The sequence below is a fragment of the Manis javanica genome, chromosome 3, assembly GCF_040802235.1.
Source record: "Manis javanica isolate MJ-LG chromosome 3, MJ_LKY, whole genome shotgun sequence".
Taxonomy (NCBI): Eukaryota; Metazoa; Chordata; class Mammalia; order Pholidota; family Manidae; genus Manis; species Manis javanica.
Window position 1 is genome coordinate 137,420,894 of NC_133158.1, and position 22,174 is coordinate 137,443,067.

The following is a 22,174-nucleotide window of genomic DNA, read 5'->3' on the forward strand; positions in this document are numbered from 1 at the left end:
ACAATATTATGTCTTATCCAAGAACATGGAATCTCTCTCCATTTATTTAGTTATTGATTTCATTGAAGGTTTATAGTTTTCCTCTATACATTATAAACATATTTTGTTGGATTTGGATGCTAATGTACATGGTATTGTGGTTTTAATTTCAAATTCCACTTGTTCATTGATGATGCATAAGAAAGCAATTGATTTTGTATATTAACCTTGTATCCTGCTGTCTTGCTGTAATGGCTTATTAGTTCAAGGGATTTTTTGCTGATTCAAATTTTCTACATAGATAATCATGTTATCTATGAGCAAAGATAGTTTTATTTCTTCCTTCCCAATCTTGATATATTTTATTTCCTTTTCTTGTCTTATTGCATTAGGTATTATGTTGAAAAGCAATGGTGAGAGGAAATATCCTTGCCCTTTACCTGACCTTAGTAGGAAAGTTTCAAGTTTTTCACTATTAAGTATGGTGTTAGATATATGTTTTTTATAAGTAGTATTTATCAAGTGGAGGAAGTTCCTCTCTATTCTTAGTTTACTGAGAGTTTTTTTTTTATCATGCATGGGGTGTTAGATTTCATCAAATACTTTTTCTTCATCTGTTCATACAATCATGCGCTCTTTCTTTTTTTAGCCTATTGATGTGATGGATTACATTAATTGATTTTCAAATATAGAACCAGCATTTCCTAACTGGGATAAATACCACTTGGTTGTGGTATATAACATTTTCTGCATTGTTTGATTTGATTTACTATTACTTTGTTAAGTATTTTTGCATCTGTGTTCATGTGAGATATTTGTAATTTTCTTTTCTTGTAATGTTTCTATCTGGTTTTGGTATTAGGGTAATGCTAGCCTCATGAAATGAATTGGAAAGTATTTCCTCTGCTCTGTCCTCTGAATGAGGTTGTAGAGAATTGGCATAATTTCTTTCTTAAAGGTTTGGTAGAATCCACCATCTGACCTGGCGCTTTCTGTTTTGGAACATTATTAACTATTGATTTAATTTTTTAAAATAGATAAAGGCCTATTCAGACTTCTTCTGTTTTGTCTGTTTCCTCTCATGTACTTATTTCTTCTTGTATGAGTTTGGGAAGATTGGATCTTTCAATAAATTAGCCCAATTCATCTAGGTTGTCAAACTTGTGGGCATTGAGTTGTTTAGTATCCTATTATTCTTTTAATGTATATGGGGTCTTTAGTAATATCCCCTCTTTCATATCTGATATTAGTAATTTGTATTCTCTCTCCTTTTTTATTTTCCTTACTCAGTCTGGCTGAGTATTACCAATTTTATTGATAATAAAACTCTTTTTTTCAAAAAACCAGCTTTGGATTTCATTGACTTTATTGATTTTGATTTTTAATTTCAATGATTTTAGCTTTAAATTTATTTTTCCTTTTCTTCTTACTTTTAATCATATTAACATTTTTCTTCTAGTTTTCTAAGGTGGAAACTTAGAGAATTGATTTCAAATCTTTTTTCTTGTCTAATATATGCATTCAATGTCATAAATTTCTTTCTACATACTGCTTTCTCTGCAACCTATTAATTTTGATAAGGTGTATTTTCATTTTAATTTCACTCAAAATATTTTAAAATTTCTTCTGAGATTTCTTTTTTGACCTATGTGTTATTTAGAAATAAATATTGTGTGTTTTTTAATCTCCAAATTTTTGGGTTTTCCAGTTATTCTGTTTTTGGTTTCTAGTTTAATTCCATTGTGTTCTGAGAGCGGATGTTGTATGACTTCCTGTTCCTTTATGTTTGTTAAGGTGTATTTTACGGCTTTGTTTTTGTGAATGTCTTGTGAGCTTAAGAAAAATGCATGCTTTGCTGTTGTTGGATGAAGTAGTCTATAGATGTCAATTATATCCAGTTGGTTGATGGTACTTTTGAGCTCAACTATATCATTACTGATTTTCTGCCTGCTGGATCTGTCCATTTGTAATAGAGGAATGTTGAAATCTCCAACTATAATTGTGGATTCATGCATTTCTCCTTGCCAGTTTTGCCTCACACTTTGATGCAGTTGTTATATATATACACACAGTGAGGACTGCTATGTTTTCTTAGAGAATCAAACCCTTTATCATTATATGTCTCTCTTTATTCCTGATACTTTTCCTTGCCCTGAAGTTGGCTTTATCTGAAACTAAAATCTCTACTTGTGTTTCCTTTTGATTATTTTTTTTAACATGGTATATTTTTCTTCATACATTTACTTTTATTCTATGTGTGCTTTTAAATTTAAACTACGTTTCTTTTAGACAACATAGTGTTGGGTTTTGATTTTTGATTCACTCTGACAATCTGGTTTGATCTGTGCATTTAAACCATTGTTATTCAAAGTGATTATTGATACAGTTGGATTAATATCTACTATATTTGCTGCTACTTTCTGTTGGTTCTTTGTTCTAATTTTTGTCTTCTTTTTCTGCCTGTTGTGGTTTGAACTGAGCATTTTATATTATTCCTTTTCTCTCCTTTCTTAGCATATCAGTTATATATTTTTAAAAATTTAATCATTGCTCTAGAGTTTGCAATATACATTTATAACTAATTCAAGTCCACTTTCAAATAACACCCTATCATTTCACAGTGTTAGTATATAATAGTAATAAAATAGCCTAATTTCTCCCTCATGTCCCTTGTATCATTGCTATAATTCATTTCACTAATATATAGGCATATATGTATATGTAAGCATACATAATATATTGTTGCTGTTATTGTTTTGAACAAATGTTAAGTGTCAGGTCAATTAAGAATAAGGAAAATGAAAGTTTTTATTTTACTTTTGCTTATTCCTTCTTTAATGTTCTCCTTTACGTAGAATCAGTTTTCTAACCTCTATTATTTTCCTTCTCTCTATAGAGCTTCCTTTAACATATTTTGAAGGCAGGTCTACAGGCACCAAATTCCCTCAATTTTTGTTTGTCTGAGAAAGTATTTCTCCTTTATTTTTAAGGTTACTTTTTTAGAATACAGAATTCAAGGCTGGTGGGATTTTTCTCTCAACATTTTAATATTTCACCCCATTCCTTTCTTGGCTGAATGTTTTCTAAGTAGAAGTCAGATGTAATTTTTTTTTCTTTGTAGGTAAGGTACCTTTTTCCTAAAGAAAAAGGATGTTTTCTTTATCTTTGATTTTCTGTTGTTGAATAAGATAGGCCTGGGTATAGTTTGTTTATTTATTTATTTATTTATTTATTTATTTATTTATTTATTTATTATTTTAAATTAACTTTTTTGGTCATTTATCCTGCCTGGTGCTTTGTGAGCTTACTGGATATATAGTGTGGTGTCTAACATTAACTTGTAGAACTACTCAGTAATTAGTGTTTTAGGTGTTTTTTTCTATTCCTCTTTTTCTTTTCCTACTGGTATTCTCATTATGTGAACATTGCACACTTTGTAGCTGTCCCACAGTTCTTGGATATTGCATTTTGCTTTTTTCAGTCTTCTCTTTACTTTTTTTTTCTTCTCTTTACTTTTAATTTTGTGAGCTTTCCACTGGTTTATTCTGAAACGCAGAGATTTTCCTTGGCCATACAGTCTACTAATAAGCCCATCAAAGGTATGCTTAATTTCTGTTACAGTTTTTGATCTCTACCATCTCTTTTTGGTTCTTTCTAAAGATTTCCACATCTCTGCTTGTGTTACTCACCTGTTCTCACATTCTGTCTACTTTACTCATTAGAGACCTCAGCATATTAATAATAGATCCTCGAAGTTCCCAATCTGGTAATTCCAGCATCCCTGCCATTCTGAGTCCGCTGCTTGCTCTGTTTCTTCAAACTATGTTTTTGGTCTCTTTGTATGTTTTGCATATTTTTCTTGACAGTTGGACATGAAGTACTGGATAAAAGGAACTGATGCAAATAGGTCTTCAGAAATGTGGTGATGAAGTATGAGAGAAGGAGAAACATTTTACAGTCTTTTGATTAGATCTCAGTCTTGTAGTGAGCCTGTATTTCTGGACTGAGAACTTCACACATGCTTGCTGGTTGCCTCCCCTCCTCCCCAACCTGAGGTGGAACAAGAGGCTAGAACAAGCTAGTATTTGGTATTTCCCTTCCCCAGGTCAGTTAGGCTCTGATAAAAATCCCAGCAGGTTAGGCTTGGTTAAATAGTTTCTCCTGGTAGCAGGCCTTGTTAAGAAAAACAGAGTACTCTGATGTACTAAATAGTTCCTTGACCTCTGCCTTGGCCAGAAGCAATATTTACAGTGACAACCTGACTGATATCCTCAAAATAAAACCCACAATTGGGGAGTCCCCACATAAGGGTGTCCCTCCTGGAATCTCAGACTTGTCCACTTTGAGCCTCCAGCGATCTGTTAATTACAGTTCTGTTTTTCCTGTCTTGGCACTGTTTCCAGAGGACTTCCTAGTTCATGAGTTTCTGCTCTGGTACGTTGTGATTTTCTCTGTTTGCCTGTTAGTCTCTCTGGTTTTGGGGGCAGCAATTTGCCCTATGACCTCATTTCTCTTACTGTGAGAAGAAGAGTTGCTGATTTTTCAGTTTGTTCAGATTTTTACTTATTGTTAGGATGGAGTGATGACTTCTAAGCATGCAGAACCAGAACCTGAAGTCCAATGCAGTCTCTACTTTTGCAAATAGTTTTTTCTTAGCTCTTTGTATAGAATGAGAGAGGTGGTGACGTTTTAGAATCAGAATTCCCAATGCTTTACCTTGAGCAAATGATTTAATTTCTCTACATAACAGCTTTCTTTTCTATAAAATAGGAATTATAGTTACCTCCCTTGTAGGTCTGTAAACAACAAAGGATTATGCATGTAAAGACACTCAGAACAAAGCAGAGGTAAAAGCTAACTAAATATTAGCTAAAAAGGGAGGCATAATATATTTCTGACTTTGTCCGCAAGGTCCTGTGGGTGCCCGGTGATTTGGGGAGTGTCGTGTTGCCTGCACAATGACCGCAGGCGCCCGCAGCTCCCTGTGGCCGCCCCACCCACTCCCGCAGCCTGCACCTATTGCCTCCTTGTTAGTCCTGCCCTTGCCTTTGCATCGCCTGTAAATCTCTTCACCCGCATATCCTCATGGCTCTCTTTTTCAGCTCAGATCTTTCCTCGAGTGCCCTGCTGCCTACTGTAGATGTTCAATAAATTGAAGGAATGAATTTGAAAGAGCAAATTACAAATTAATCTAAAAGGAAGTGATACCTGACAAATAAGATTTATAAATGGAGAATGGCTGCCTTGAAATATTCGAATCCTTTGTTTGTACCAGTATTCAGATACTATCATTCTCCTCACCTCATCATCACTTACTGAAATGTTACTTCCAGAGATTTGCTGCAAAATGTAAATAAAGGAGGTAACCTGCTTTATGTTATGGGACCACAAACAGCACGGACTAGAAAAAGAAAAAAAATTATAAACAGCAATTAAACCAAATGTCTTGATGCTTTGGTAGCCAGCAATATCTGCTGCTGTAATTTTTTATTCCTTTTCTTGCTTTGATCTATGACTTAGGGTGCATATAAAAGACAACTAAAATGCCTACGGTTGTTGGAACAGCAAGAAGATAATTAGGGGACACAGGTACAGCCTCACATCTCTTAAAATTGGCTGATTAGTTGTGACAGCTTCAGATGAGAAAGACAAAAAGACCCACATATCCCTAAGCAGTTATTAAGTCAGGTGCATAAGGTGGAGCGTGAGCTGGTCTGGGTGACGATGTGCTGACAAGGCCCTTTTGCACTGATGTGTAGGTATTAGGACAGTACCATTTCTATTTCCACTGCGGCTCTGTGGATTGCCAGGTCCCTGTCTGTCAGAAGCAGCTGGGAATGAACTGAAAACTTACAGGGATTGGGTACCATCAAAATGTGGAACATAAATGTGATGCCAATACCTATTCCTGGGCTTTATTACCAATAAAAAAAGCTTTCTAAAAATAAAGGCCCCACAGTCCTGTAGTCTGACCCCCTTTTTCATCTGCCAAGTGATGTTAAATGCACTCCTCTCTCACAAAACTTTGAAAAATCTTTTCGCCTGTCTTGTTTTTCTTATATTCATACTGTCATAGTGACAGCAGATTCTGGTTAACGCTGGTTGTATGTCTGTGACATAGTTAGCCCTTGTTTTTTAACACGTTTTCCTGAAGAGTGCACTTTAAGGCAGACTGCCATAAAATGAAATCCGGCTATACACTGTTGTCATTATTGATTCAGATTTCATGAGAAATTGTTAAACGAGCAGAGAAAGGTGCTGAAAAGTGATGACCACTATGTTGGGGCTCAGCCAGGTGGGCAGAGGAGAGGAAGTGCAAAGCAGCAAGAAGTGGATGTTGCTCTTTCCTGATCGATGTCTGTGTTGGACAGAAGTGATGGGCTGGATGATTAGGTGATTTGTATCGTGGCTGATGCCAATCTTGAACAACTAAGCAAGTCTTTTCTTTGAACATGGCCTTATTTTATTTTGCTTTTTCTGTCCATCAGAGAATGCCCATCTTTTAGTACTGAATGCCTAGCATATACTAGGTGCTCAGTAAATGCTTTTTGAACAGAAATAATAAATCCTTCACAACCATTAATCTTTTCATAAAAGAGCGTGGTCAAAATTTTGGCTCATGCTGGGAAAATTATGTGTTCATGGGTTTTTCTTTAATGAATGCAATCCAAATTCATAAGCAATTATGTGAGAAAATCACAAGAAGGATATAATTTGAAATTTCAATATGCATATACAAATCTGTGTTCTAAAATTATAATTGCCTGTATTTACTGTCATGGTTGGAAGAAAACAAGGTATTCAATATTTTTCTTAAATTTATCTGAATATGAAAAATGATTTCAGCTCAAAGGGTCAGACAAATGAGATTTAAATAGAACAGCAACACTAGTTAACTCTTATGGTTTTATTGTATGCCATGCAAAGTGTTAAGTGCTTTACAAATATTAGCTTATTTAAAATTAAAAAAATAGTTTCAGGCAATTACTATGATTTTCTGGTGTATAGGTGAGGAAACAAAAGCCTAGAGAGGGTAAGTAGAAAAAAAAAGAAGAAAAAAGCCCATATTGAGACAACTGACCTACAAATTCAAGCAATGTTCTTAACCACCATGCATGATGCCCAAACCATAGCAAATAGAATCATAATCATTTACAAGGAATGATAATTAAAGTGTTAGGTCATATTATTTAAAAGATCTAGGTCATTTGCCCTAGAAATTACAGCATTATTTAACAATGATAATTAAATATTTAACGTACTTTTGATTTCACAGAGAAATAGCATGACGTAAATATAGTTTTCCATCATGTAAGAAATTGTTTGATTGAGAGTTGTAATTTCAGGGAAGAAAAAGGCTAGGTGAGATCACATGCTCTTGATGAATTCTTTGCTGATACATAAAAGTTGCTAAATGATGGCCCTTTTATTCTAATCCCTCCACCTCCAAACTACTGTCTTAGGTGAGCAGCTCTTACCTGGACTATTACAGCAGCCTCCAAATGGTCTTCCTACACCCCAGTTTGTTTTCCACCCTGCTGCCAGAGGCATCTTCACCAACCAACCCACAAAAGCTGTTGAATCACTCTCCCCCATATTTGGAACAGTGAGATTGTTCTTTGTTTTATTTCGAGTCACACGCTCCACTGACAGTCCAATGAAATCTATGAACCCTTTTGCTGTTAAAAGAACTCGATCCACATGACTCCTTATTCTGTGGCATTGCTCATTAATGATTTCAGCATCTGTTGCCAGTTTGCTTCCTCACCTGATATTCCACCTTTTATCCTACCATCTGCACTCTGGCTCCAGGACACTTCTTACTGTTTCTCATTGCACTTTTGTCCAAGTTCCCTTTTCTAAGAGTACTCTTCATTCTCTGGAACACTGTACTGGACTAGAGGAAGGCCTACGGTGTGTCTGTCGTCGGCAAGCCATGATTCCAGCCTCATTATGTAAATTTGGGAATGACTTAGCTGCTTAGAATCTCAATTTCATCAGTGGTAGAATGAGGGTGGTGACATTATTTATTTTACAGTTTTTATAAAGATCAAATGGGATTGTGTGGGGAAAGTTGGGGTTCCAAAGGCCAGGATTCTCACTGAACCTAAACCACTTGATGATGTAACTGGCCTTTTGCTAGGCTACCGCTTGCACACTGGTAAGCAACGAGCTATTATTTACTGAGCCACTTGATAAAGAGCTCTGTCCACTGCTCTGGGCTGAGGCAGAGATGGTAGTGCTCGATCTGCCGCTGGGAGAACAGGCCAGGTAATAAACCCTTTTGCCCCAAGAACGTTCTACTGTCATTTCTTTGGTCACATTGAATCCATAGTGAACTTGCCTGGGGCTGAGACCCATTGGCAAGACAGATAGTGTAAAGGGCTTAGCATCCAATAAATACATGTTCCTATCTTCAATCCCAGGTCAACATTCCTCACCTTTTATTCCCCATCCCCCTACCCCAGTGAGTGGGTTTTGGTTTTCCTCTCTGTGCCCCTGCAGCACCCAGGGGTGATACCTCTAAACATGTAGCATTGTTTGGCATTTGTCTGTTCTTGTGTATTTCTCCATCTAGATTAGCCTTCTTACCTGAGGCTGTACACTTAAATAACTGGGAGAAGCTTCTTAAAAAATGCCCCTCTTGGTCCAGTTAAATCAGAGTCTAGTATGGTATGCAATTGTGTTTCATAAAGTCCCCCAGGTGCTTGTCATGTACAAACCCAAACTATAAATTCCTTGAGGGCAGGGATTCTTCAGCGAAGCCACTGCCTTCATGGAACTGGGCACAGAGTGAATGAGGGTATATGTGCCTGATGACCAGCTCTCCAGGTTTTCTGAATATACATTTGATAAACTTTAACCCATTTGATCATGAAAATGGATACTTAAATTTAATGTATTCTTAATACACATCCGTTTTTACCATGGTAATCAGTACCTAAGCAGGTAACGACATGTTTTCCATTTTCTCAAAGTCTAGACATTGTTCAGGCAACTTTCTTTCCACAGATTTGTATGTTTATTTTATTTTTTTTGTCATTTCTTTGGGTTTCAAAGTCATATTGATGGGATGTTTGAACCTATAAATCTTTTAAAAGCTACTTAAATACCTCGAGCTGAAATTAACAGTTTACTTTCCACTATGATGTTTCTCACTGTTTATAACCCATGCCTCTGGTGTTTGCTCTGTGGCCTTCCTCTTGAAGTGTACTTGCAGATCTATATTTAACCTTCTAGCATTCTTTGTTTTTAGTGCCCCATTGATAATTGTGTTTAGCTGTAAAAATATACACAGTACCTTGCAAAATGAGGAAGAAAGGGTCTAATGGCATTAGAAGCAATAGCTCTAGCAATTTGTTGAAATTAACTTTTTCCCATGATGGCTGGTAGTGATTTCTTTTCTGAATGCTAAATGGAAGCTAATCTATAATAAATCGTTTCTTTTTCACACAGTAAGTAGTGTCAAAGCACCATGACTAATAAAATCAGCTCTTTCCTCTAAATGCAAAAGATTTATATTTATTTTCAGGAGAATTCGATTTCAGGATGGCCTCTAGAGACTAAGCTGAATGGTGGGTAAAGGAAGTAGATTCCTTTCTTTTCTGATAAAGAGAATCATGACTTCATTAACTCAGCTCTGACCTAGAAATTGAAATGTTATCAGCTTAACAAAAAGAAAGAAACTACATTACAAAAATGTCTCTAACTGTTGGGGGGGATCTCAGTAGTGGAAATGTACAAGTCAGATATTTTTATTGAAATAAAAATGGATTCTGGGACTATATTTAATTTCATTACAAAGTCATTTTCTCTTAGGTAATCAGCTCTGATGTGGGGTCTACTGTTTCCTTCTGGATGATAGACACTGGGCAGAAAATCAAGCAGTTTACTGGTTGCCATGGCAACGCAGTAATCAACACTATGGCCCTTGATGCAAATGAGACACGGCTTTTGACTGGCAGCACAGATGGAACTGTAAAGGTGAGAACAGCGATGCTTTTATATCCAGATATGAATGGGTGAAAATATTGTATGAGGAGACACAGCCATAGCTATATTTGCTTTTGCCTCTTTGGCCTTACAAGAAGAGAAATGAGAGAAGATGAGCAGAGATAAACAATCCAAACCATCTAATAGCAAAGCTGGTAGGGAAATAAAACCTCTGTGGATAAATTAATAAATGATTTCTCTTAATAAAATATTTAGGGTCAAAACATAACTGGGCTTACTTATTTCAGAAAACCTTTTCCAGTATTCTGGATAGAGGACTACTTTGGGGAATAAGAGGCCTGACTAATTTTAATGTGCTTCAGTAATGTCTCTAGTTTTCTTTTTCTTGGTTTATAAAATGAGAAATCAAGGCAACTGAGTGAACTTCTAAAAATGGAACAGATGCAAACTTTTCAGAAAGTGAATATTTTAAAATCAACTCATTTTGTAATTTGTGTTTTTATGTGAAGGAAAGTGAGGTCGTGAAGAAGGACCACAGGGAGAACATGATAATCTTATTTACTATATATTCCTAGATAAACACTATTTTTATATTTCCACTTTTCTAATTTTATAACTATGAATTTCTTCTGGGAAGAAGGTGCAATTTTAATCTGCAAAAATAATGAATTTTCATGGAAAACTAGATATTTGATATCTGAAATCATGTCCTTCAGTGAATCTTCTCTGCCCCCCTCAGCTCCAAGAATAATGGCAGTCTTTGATTGGAGATGGTTTGTGATTCTTTGAGGCAATGTAGGCAGTTTTCTGGATAAGCTTTGAGTGGTTCTCAACCTTCTCTCATAACTAGAGTCAGAAGGGTATTAATTGGATGTACCTTCCATAGTAGGGTATATGATGCATTCAGGTAGGCAAAGCTATCTGGATATGTGTGTAGAACATTGTGGGGGGAGCCAAGGGGGGTTTCTAGGCTGGCAGTGGTTCATGTGAAGTGAGTGCTATGGCAGGACACAGTGGGATCTCTGGAAATCAGCCAAGCTATGCCTTTGGGAGAGTTAATGTCATGAGTTACAGACTGGGAGCTTCGGTTTAAGCAGTCTAGTTCCTGGGAGAACTGGTAAGATGTGTGAAGGTAATGGGACAACCTTAATCTCAATAGTCAGGTTGCAGTAAAACATGACTAACTAGACCTGGGGCATTAGGTGGCTTAGGCAAAAGCAGCAAGCTGGAATCCCCCTTTCCAGTCCTGGAGCATGAATTGAAAAATGAAGCAAATGGATTCAGTTCCCTTTGCCTCTGTCTTGGAAGGTAACTGGTTATAGAGTTCAGCTTGAGGCAGACTTGTAGATGGGTACTAAAGGCCTGTAGATGGTCCCACCCTGGGCACTTAGTGGGATCTGGGGACACTTAGATCTTTACAATACCTGTTTGTGGGTGTTATTTTAGCTGAGCTTGGCAGTAGCCATGTTTAGAGGAAAGCAGTGACAAGGGTGAGGAACTTGTGACCCCCTTCACCATCTCAGCTCAAGCCCTGACATCTGAGAAGTTAATGTAAATTTAGTAGCATAATCACAGCTTTTGAAGGTACATTTATCTTTATCACAATAGCACAGCAGAATTCTGAAATTTGGCAACCTCTGTGTTGGATACATAAATCAGGGCTGAGCTGCTCTGGCCATATTCTAAGAAGAAAGAAGAATAGATGACATTTTCCAATCTCATTTATGATTTAGAATCCAAAACCAGTACTTGTGCCAGTAAAGATTTAAAAGTATAGCCCTATTTGTCATGGTTTTGAAGTATCTGTTTTTAAATTAATTAAGGTTTTGAATAATTAATGGCTGTATACCACAAAATTTGAAATATAAAGAGACATACAATGGAAAGAAAGTTTCTTTCTCCCTCCTGTTCCCACCTCTTCCCTTGGAGCTGCAACCATTACTGGTTTCTTATTTATCTTTCTAGCCCATTAGCATTATTTGTTCCTCTGTGGCAGATGCTATACAGCCTGTTCTACATTTTGCATTTTTCTGTTTTGGACATTGATTCATATGAATATATACAATAATAATAATAATATTAAATAAATAACAATAATAATAAATTTTATTGTATGCTTCCTGGTAATCAGGCACTGTTCTAAGCACATCACACAGACACACACACACACACACACACACACACACACACACACATATACATCTCTATGGTTGGTACTATTATTATACCAATTTTACATTTGAGCAAACTAAAGCCCAAGGAGATAAAGCAATAACTTAAGGTTCCATAGTTGGTCTAGTATTGGCAGAGCTTAGAAATACAAGATGACATATTCTTCTTAATGGCTACATTATATGTCACTGTATATATAGTTGCTCAAAATTAGCAATAAAGTTGATTAAAATCTTCAGCTTTTACAAACAATGCTTCAAGAATATATTTCAAAATGTGTCATTTCACACATATGAGTAGCTCTTTGAGATGATTTTCTTGAAGTTGAGTTTTAGAGTCAAAGGGTATATGCATTTTAAATTTGATAGAATGCAAATTGCCCTTTGTGCATGATCTACCAGCAATGTTTCACAGTAGGGCCCAGTTTTTGAAGGTACTTCAAAAGGTACTGGCTTCTTATTTATCTTTCTAACCCATGAGCATAATTTGTTTTTCTGTGGCAGATGCTATACAAAAACTGCCAGTGACTTAGTGATGCCCTGTCCTGCAGTATACCCTCACCCACTGCCTGAGGAGCTGAACCAGCAATGCTGTGCCTCTTTGGAACTGGGTCTGGCTCCCAGTGTCACCAGGAGGGTTTACTGGCAGAAGATGGAAAACCTTGTACATAATGACTGTTTCAGGCTCTGACTTAGATGTTTAATCTTCCAAGAAGAGTAAGTTTTCTGTGTCATAAGTGAGGAAAGTAAAACCTAGAGAAACACACTTTAAAGAAAGAACAAGGATTTTGACAGACTCTCATAAGTGACACTTCATGATTTTATATTGCCTACCCCTTAAAAAATACATACTAATGTATAGCCTCTGAATCAGCCACTAGAATAGACTGACAAGAGGAGGATTTTCTTAAATTCTTACATAACTCTTGTGAATGACTCCTTGTCCAGAATATAAACACAAAAGTTTAAGAAAATTTTATTGCACTGTGTGGTTTTACTCACTGAGGAAGACTTTTTCTTTTTCTGCCTCAAAGTGATTTCAGTTTTTCTCTTCAAGGTATGGGACTTCAGTGGATATTGTCACCACATACTATATGTTGGGCAAGAAGGAGCTGTGGATATTTCACAGATTCTGGTTCTTAAGAAGACAATACTGGTGACAGGCTGGGAGAGGTATGACACACTTCTTGAAAAATTGTAGGACAGTAAAAGAATATTTTTATTTGGATCAAAATCTAAAAGGTAAAAGAACATAGAAATCTTGACAGGATTCTGAGTCATTAACTTGATGGTGTCCTAGGTGAGTGAAACTAATTGGAACAGTAAAAAGAGGTGAATTCTTAGTGCCCAACATTCTATAAGGTCATGTAGCTTGAGCAGCTTTGAGAACTGTTACAATGCTTTCTCCAAGAAAAACCTGTCTTTTTCTCTAACCATTCCAGATAGGTACATAATACCACTTTCTGGGTATTAACTCCAGAAGTTTCCCAAATATTACAGTCAATAAATTCCTAATGTGTAAATTATATCCCGTCAACTGTAAAGGAAACTCTCCTTCTTCTCGTAACTTAACCAAATTGCGGCACAAGAGGGGAATCGCCTGCTGAGAACTGTGGTGGCAGTTTCTTCATATCCCTGCAGAGAGGGCCTTTCACAGCTCGCTTGCTGTTCTCTAGGAGCAACTCTTCCATTTCATTATAAGGAAAATTACTTTTCTTTTCTTTTTTTCTGTGAGAACCAAGGAATCATAAACCGGGCCCTTTCTATGGCATTGTATAAGCACTTGAAAAATTTAAGTGTGTTCTGTTTTGAAAATATATTGTCCATAAATTCAACAGTTCACAAAATATTGCTCTAATAGGCAATTGCCTAACATTATTTACTATGGGATTATGATCTTTGTGGTTTGAAGCTAGGATTAAATCAGATTTTATACCTAGAAAACTAGCAGCATGTACTTGGGATTTTTATCAATCATACAAAAGACTTTTCTTCTAATGCAAATGTGCATACACATACCAAATAAATTTGGTAATATCAAATAAAACATTAGTGCCACTCACAGCTTAGTTTTCAGGAGTAGTTTGACTCTATGGAATGAAAGTATAGTCCAATATATACACTGGAAAGTATGATATACTTGATATTAAGAAATTCAGTCATTCTCACCTTTGAAAGACAAAGATTCTTCACATACCTGGGGACAATCATGATCCATTGACTGTGACCTAATAATTGGGCTGCAGCAAAGACTAAGTTTAATCCTTTACTGTCATGGTAGGGTAGATGGGAAGTATGTACTTTATCCAGTTTAAATTTTGAACAAAGCAAAAAAGAGTCAAAAAATTAATGTATGTCCAAACTTTGGAGAGTACTGTTTTCTTAATTATGTATTTTTGATGTCTATAGTTAGAAATTAGAAAAAAAAGTATTATTTTTTTTTATTGTTTAGAGGGTAAAATTTAAAAAAGACTAGATGAATAAAGTCATCTTAATGTGGTTTAGAGGAACACCGATGATCTGACCTCTGTTGGTGGGTGTTCACTTTCTACAGTCTTGGGGAGGAAACTTTGGAAAGACTAAAATGAGAGGAGGAAAAGTTCTTCTTCATTCTTATTCTCACCCATTCTTGGGTGTATTCCAAGCTCAAGTGGGAACCTGCTATATCAGAGGGTCCCACATAAACTGCAGTGTTTCACACCCCCATGCCTTTATTTTCTCCCTGTGTCATGAAATCTCTCTCTAAATATTTTTTATGTGGCTAATGTTTATTCCTATTTCATCTCATTTATACACCTTCTCCTTCAGAACATCTCTCTTTACTCGTGGGATGGAAATATGCCCTCTTTCTGTCTTTGTGCTCTCTAGCTTCTGAGGTTTATTCAGCCTAGATACACACACACATACATATATATACACACATAATTGCATCTAATAAGCATACATACACACACACACATATATAGTATCTGGTCCTCATTAGAGTCTCAATATTTTTTGAGTGACTTAATCCTTATTGAAATGAAAGGGAATCTGAGGATTAGAGAGATTAATTAACCATAGTCACACTTTGTATAAGAGGTAAATAGTAGATATGCAAATCTATTCTCTCTTCACAACAAACCAGGAATCTAAATATTATCAATACTCTTTTACAAGGAAGGAAATGAAGCTTGAAGTTGGAAGGAAGTTGGGTAGCCTGGGCAAGGTTACGAAGCTAGTAGGCAGCTGAGTGAGAATTCTGTGCCAAAGTCCATGCTCTTTCCACCAGTCCTGAGTAGCAAATGGAATCATTAAATCATGGGAGAGCAATTGTATCCTTTTAAACAAGTAATTTGATTGAGTAGGTTAGTTATGTCAATCAAAGCTAATGAATCAGTTTTGTGAATTTGAAGAAACACATAAAAAACATGTATTGTCAACTTAATACCTCAGAGTTTTAGCTTAATATTAATTTTTCCCTTTCCTTTCCACAAATATTTTTAAGTTGCATCTAAGTAGAAAGTACTTAGTTAAGAACTGTGATGAACTGAATGTGAAGAAAGATGGTTCCTGGCCTCAAGGGAGTCACATTCTAGTTGGAGATACTCATACAAGGCCAGATAGATATGGTAAATGCCACTGTGAACTGGTCCTAAGCAAAGACCTGAATTCAAAAACCCATGTTGGTTACTTAGAAATATGTTCATTGGTATCTAGAGAATATTTCTGTTAGAAAAGAGAAGTCCCAAATTCAGAATTTCTAGAAATGTGTTTCTTATTATTTTAAGGAAAATATACTTAGAGAACCAGCTGGGAATTGACATAGGGCTGAATAAATTATGCCTGGCTAAATACAAGGCCATATTTACATTAGTGAAATTAAGTGAATAGATGACCAATTATCTTTGTATTTGTTTAAAGTAGTTATGTAATATGTATAGCTTTGGTAATACCAAATAAATAATCATTATAGTTTAAGATTTTATCCTGGGGTAAAATTCTATAATTCTGTACTTACAACTCTCCCTAAAAAAAAAAAAAATCTCTTAATTTCTCCTACTTTATTTCTTTTAAAAGAGAAACCTCCATTTATGAAGGTTTTATCTCTGAAAAATATCCCGACTTACACATATACTAAAAGAGAGAATCTTTGTGTAATTTAAAATGATTCTGAAAATGTTATTGATAGTAGCATCCTTCACAGAGCTCTGTAAACATTAGGTACTCAATAACTAGCTGTTGATATAATATCTTCAAAATATATTTTTAAGTGAAATGAGATTAGGGATTTGAAGCTCCTCGACAGTAAAACTTATCTACCACAAGATATGAAACTCTTAATAATTGCCTTACTAAGGTACTGTGATCCTATATAACTCAATTGGTTTCTATTATTAGGCTAAGAATCAGAATGAAAATTTCCAAAGGGTAACCTATTCTGAATAACCATGTTGGAGGTCAGGAATGGGCAGGTATGTCTGACATTCATAAATAACCCTCAAACCTAATTTTGTGATAGTTTCAGTCCAAATTGGACTCCACAAATTTTAGATAGAAGAAAAGAAATGAACTGATTGCTGATGAACTCATTCTTTGCCTTTGAGAAACTCCTTTTAAGCCTAAAAAGCAATGGATCCAGCAGAGATAGGTTCTTAACACTGGTTGGACTAACAACACGTGAACAATTAACCTTTAAGGGAGCAAACAAACCTCTAAGGTGGCTGTGTTCTTTTGCTTCCTCCATGACATTTTTTATATTATAAATTTTGGTAAAAGTTATTCTCCTAGCTTATTCATCACAAATGAGGTTTTTTTTTTAAAACAATTTTTACTTTGTTGCACTTGAGATGCAACCGTCATCATATTTGAATTCTGAACTGGAGATCTGATCCTCCTCACATCATGACACAAGGACTCAGTAGCAGGTCTCTTAGAATGTCAAATGTGAGGTGTGGAATGGAACCAATAAACTCCTTCAATGTCAAAAAGAACAGATCTCCCAGACTCCTAAAATGCCTTAAAATTGGCTCATTCTGCACTTCAGTTTTACTCTTGGCAAGAACACAAACTTAAAAAAAGTTATCTTTGAAATGGACAAAATAAGAAATGTGTGGATTCTGAAGGTATTTTAAGGATAAATGTCCTTTCAAATGAAAGTTTTAGGTAGGGTTTTAAGGGAAAGGTAGCAGCTAATTAGTTTCTCAACATTTTGACACACAAGGTCAAATATCAGAAGGGCTATTTTCTTATACTATCTTATGAAAAGCATTTTATGCCTTTGGGTAGTATTACCTGAATATATCTAGTTAATGTTGGTATCTTGACTAAGAACATTTGACACTGAATTTCGACTAAGAGATAGTAGAAGGTATATAGGATTGACCTCTTTCTTCTGACTCCCACCCCATACTCTCCATTCCCAAAGGGTAATCTCTTCATCTATCAGGAAAGATAAAATTAAAAATATAAGCAGATAAAGCTATTATGAGATTCATTTTAATTTCAGAACTGCAAATGGCTTTATTTGTATTACATTTCTAAGTGTCATATTCATCTTTAAAAAAATTAATATTGATTATTTTGAAAAAATATAATAATTCATAAACTGATTCAGCCTGGTAAGTGCTAGGTACTATTCCAGGTACTGCTGATGCAGAAGGAAAAAAATAAAGCCCCTCCTATTCTAAAGCTTCTTTATGGTACTAGAGACAAAATAAATATAGACCACATATCACATAATGATGTCTTAATAAAGAAAAATTAGATGAGGGGTGGGTGAAGGATAAGAAACTCAAAGGAGAGTCTTTAGATGCTGTGGTCAAGGAAGACTTACTTAGGAAAGTGACAGTTGAGAAGAGAATTTTTCATTCATTCACTTGACAAATATCTATTGCACACTCAATAGGTGTAGGTCACTGCTTGTAACTGTGGGGTTGAGTTGAGAGGTCAGAAGAGGGAAATATTTCTTTCAACTCTATTAAGGAAGCCCACAGGAACAAGAAGGGACTTAAAGAACAGGTATCTGGGTAGGTAGATGTAGATATGTGTGTGAAAGGAAATCCACAGACAGATGGGAGAGCACACCTCAAATGAAAACAAAGTAGCTACAAATGTGCAGAGTACCTAGAGAACAATAAGAATATTGTTTGCATTGAATAAGAATGTGTGCTTCAGAAACTTAGCCTCTGAATACCCCTAACACTTCAAAGCACCTCCCGCAAGCAAGACATATATTTGAAATCTTGTATTCTATCTTTTAAATCCAGGTGAATTTTGCATTCTGTTACATTAATTCATCTATCCTTATTTTAAAATGAAAATATTTTCTCCAAATTCTGTTAGTAAAGTTAGGAAGGTATACCATATTTATCCTGTGGTTTCCAGTAGCCCCGTCAAATATTAACTGGGCATTCCCATTTTACTTTGAAAAGCAAGGATAGAAGAAAAGAGAGAAACAATTTTAAAAAAAAAGTAGATTGGACCTGAGCAGAACTGGGTCTTGAATAACAGGCCCACACATTTGAATTTTGCCATGTAGGAAATGGAAAACTCATAAATGTTTTTTTAACAGGGCACTAGCCTTATTTGAGAATGCTGTTTTCTCTGACTAGAGTGCCTTTCTCTTCTAATCCTACCCATCTTTTGTAGTCCAGCTCAAGTATGACCCCTCACTCAGCTTTCTGTGGTTTCTACACCTGGACTTCTATGGCAATAGATCAGTACTTCCTGGGCATTTACCACATTACACTTTGCATTTTAGTCATTTTGTGCTCACGGCTCTATCTCCTGCAGCACCAGGAATAGGGACTTCCACGTAAAGACAAGAAATGCTTCTATAAAGAATGCATATGAAGAGCTCCCAAATGGAATGATTAATGTGACAGCAGAATGAAGAACGATAGAGATGGGTAGAGAGAGGCAGCACAAGTGGTTAAAAGACTGTTAAAATCGTTCAACCATGAGGTAGTGACCACTGAATTAGGAAGCTGTCATTGGCTGTTTAATATAAAAAATGAAGGAATGAATATGTAAAATATTGCAGAGGTAGAATTTAAGTATCTGATTTAACTGGGGAAGAGAAAGACATGCAGGAGGCTGAAATGCTGTTCTATTAACCAAACTAGGGAATTTAGGACAGAGGCCTCGTGTGGAACGAAGATGGTAAATTTGGATTTTCAATATGTTGCTGATGGGAGAATTATATGGAACTGGCAACTGGCAAGTGGGAACTACTCAACACTGGAAGAAGTTATGAAGATAAATTTAAGAGCCATTGCATAAAGGCAAAATTGGAACTTATGGTTGTATATGGAATCCCTGGAGAAGCCCTTCTGTCTAGAGAAAGGGGAGAGGAGGAACTATAGTAAGGCATGCCTGTATGCAAAGGAGGTGAGAAAGGATGGAAGGTAAAATAGAGAATTGGGAAAGAAAAGGAGATCAGGAAAGCAGGAAGAGAAGCAGAGTGTACTGGCAACAGAAGAATTTCCAGGAGGAGGAGAAAGTCACATCCTCCAGAGAGTGAGGGGTTCCACCGCTAGGGAAATTGGGAGACATTCAGAGTGGTGAGAAGAGAAGCAGGATTTCCAGGAGAGGATGAGAGAATGAGGGTAAAGACACCAAGCCTGTGGTTAAAGTGCTGGTTTGAGACATGTGGCCTTAGAAGGGAAGGGTTTAGCATAGTCTGGTCATCAGAGCTTAAATCAAGTGGAAACACAGTGGTATTGATAACCCCACAATTTGATTTTTATGTTCCTCCTTTCCCCACCAGGCACTAGACTTTTCATTCTCTTTGCATCCTGTCAAATTCATCAGCAGTACCCCAAGATACTTACCTTGAACAGAAAACTATGATTTCTGTTCAAAATGTCTGTCCTGTGTTCCATTTCTTTAAGTGGCATTTTCCATGTGTGTTCTACAAATGTGATACTTCAAGGTGCTATATGAGAAAGGAATTTGTGGTCAAGTAAGTCTGGAAAATGCCAGAGGGAATGTCCTGGAAATGCTGGTGAAAAGAAAGCTTATTAATTTTGTTTACAGAACAAAATATTATTTCTGCATAGATTTCTTCCCTTTTTTATTGTGACTATCACAAAACTCTTAGTGGTTCCACAATACCCATATGGGGAAAGTTTGCTTTAGGGTCTTGATGATGGATAATTAACCCGATCAATGCATACATGTTTGGTGCTAATGATTATAAAAGGATAATTAACTTTTACATGTTAAATATTCACAATTTACCAGAAAATTAAAAAAAAAAAAAGAATCCAAAAGAAATTTCAGTGTGGGAAGTTCAGTATTATGGATGACAGGTGGGGTGAAAATTTTGGGTAGTACATTCTTTTAGGCCTTTCAAGTCACACCACCCAAATGATGGCTATTCAATACAGACATCACTTTTAGATCCACCGCTAAATTCTATATTCTTTTTATTAGGACTATTACTGTGTTTCGACCTCAGAACTTCAATCAATTTCTCATCCAGCCTGAAAAATGGAAAGGAGGAGCACAGCACAGTGATGATATCTTGTGTGCTGCGTTTTTACCTCCACAAACTCTTGTTACAGGTTAATTGAATCCTTACTTGGCAATCAGTTGTGAAAGTTTGGTTTCTTCAGACTCATTCACTTTAAAAAGCCTCTTCTCAGCTGCAAAATGAATAGGTTCCCTGCAGAATCAGCCCTTGCCCTTGAAGCTACTCTTGGTCTTTATTTCAAGGGCAATACATTAGTGGTTATCATCGTCAGCTCTTGAGCCTGGCTACCTGGCTTCAGATTCTGGTTCTACCACTTGCCACTGCGACAGATTGAATAAGTTACTTAAACTTGAAATCACAGTTTTCTCTGGCTACTAATAATACATCAATATCTGAGTTTATAGTGAAAATTGAGTAAGAGAGTATGTGTAAGGCACACAGTGCTTGGCTCACAGTAAGCTTATCAGTTAATGTAGCTTTTATTTTGTTCTTTTTCCAGGATCAGCATTAGGGCTGTTGGGCACAAAGCACACTTCTGTGCCATGCAGGTGTTTCATAATGGAAACATATTAACCATTTAGTCTAAGTACTAGACATTATTTAGACAATTTAGTCTAAGTAATGTTGATGAAAGACTGGCTTCATGAAATGTCTACAAATCCAAGTTCTTGGAAGGATCGATGGGCATACTTTGATGTAACATAATAAAGAGGATCAGAAATTGTATCATTTCTGGCCAAAGAAAATAATTTTTAAAGACAGATTGCATCATAAAGTTAGAGAGTCATATTTTGGCAGCCTAAATACTTTTATAACACCAAAAAATGCCATCAATTAAGAGGACTGAAAACTTATAGGAAAAATTTCAGGACATATATGACATATTACAACATGAAGTTTACTTTTCTATCTACACTTAAATTTCTAGCGTTTTCAGGACTTACCTGATTACTTTCCCATAGGGCCAACTCTGTAGCTGAATTTGCTTTATAGATGCTGCAAGTCCACCCTTGCAGAGAGTATCATATACTGATATTGAGGGAGACAAATAACGTGTATGATTGTGTAGTTGTTATTGTGAAAGTGTCATAAAATACCATTGTAATTGGTGAATAGACAATCTCTTCATTCTTTCTCTTTGCATCAGTCCTATGTAAAAATTTTGGTCAAGTACTTTACAAGCAAGGCATATCAAAATCACAGAAGATGGATACTCCCATGTGTAACTAATCCGTGGAAATCCATCATCCTTGGCCAATTTGTGAGTTACACAGGTTGCTTTCTCCAGGACAATACAGAATTCAGTATGTATTACAGTCCTCTCTCTCCAGATCCCAAGAAAGACACCATCTGTACCTCCCATCCAAATTCAGCTCCACTTCTGCCCTCTACTTGACACTGACACTCCTCGAAGTAGGGAGCTGTTCTCACTGAGCTGCTAAGAGCCGCAGGCTGGGCATGCATTGCTCCTCCCCAAGATAGGCTTGGGCAGACTTGGCCTCACTGTTTGGGTTTTTCTATGTTCTCTGTGATGGACTTTCCATTAGGGAGAACTGTCCATTAGGGAAAAGTTTAGGACAGGAGAAAGTAATATTCAGTAAAGAATACAGGA

At 36.2% G+C, this 22,174-nt stretch overlaps 1 protein-coding gene across 1 annotated transcript in view; it reads left to right on the top strand.

Annotated features, from left to right (window-relative positions):
• WDR49 (WD repeat domain 49) overlaps positions 1–22,174 on the top strand; it is a 144,430-nt gene that overhangs the window by 86,566 nt on the left and 35,690 nt on the right. The window contains exons 8-10 of the mRNA XM_073230429.1: positions 9,799–9,963; positions 13,162–13,277; positions 20,523–20,653. Coding sequence (XP_073086530.1) covers positions 9,799–9,963; positions 13,162–13,277; positions 20,523–20,653 — 412 coding nt within the window. The remainder of the gene's footprint in view (positions 1–9,798; positions 9,964–13,161; positions 13,278–20,522; positions 20,654–22,174) is intronic.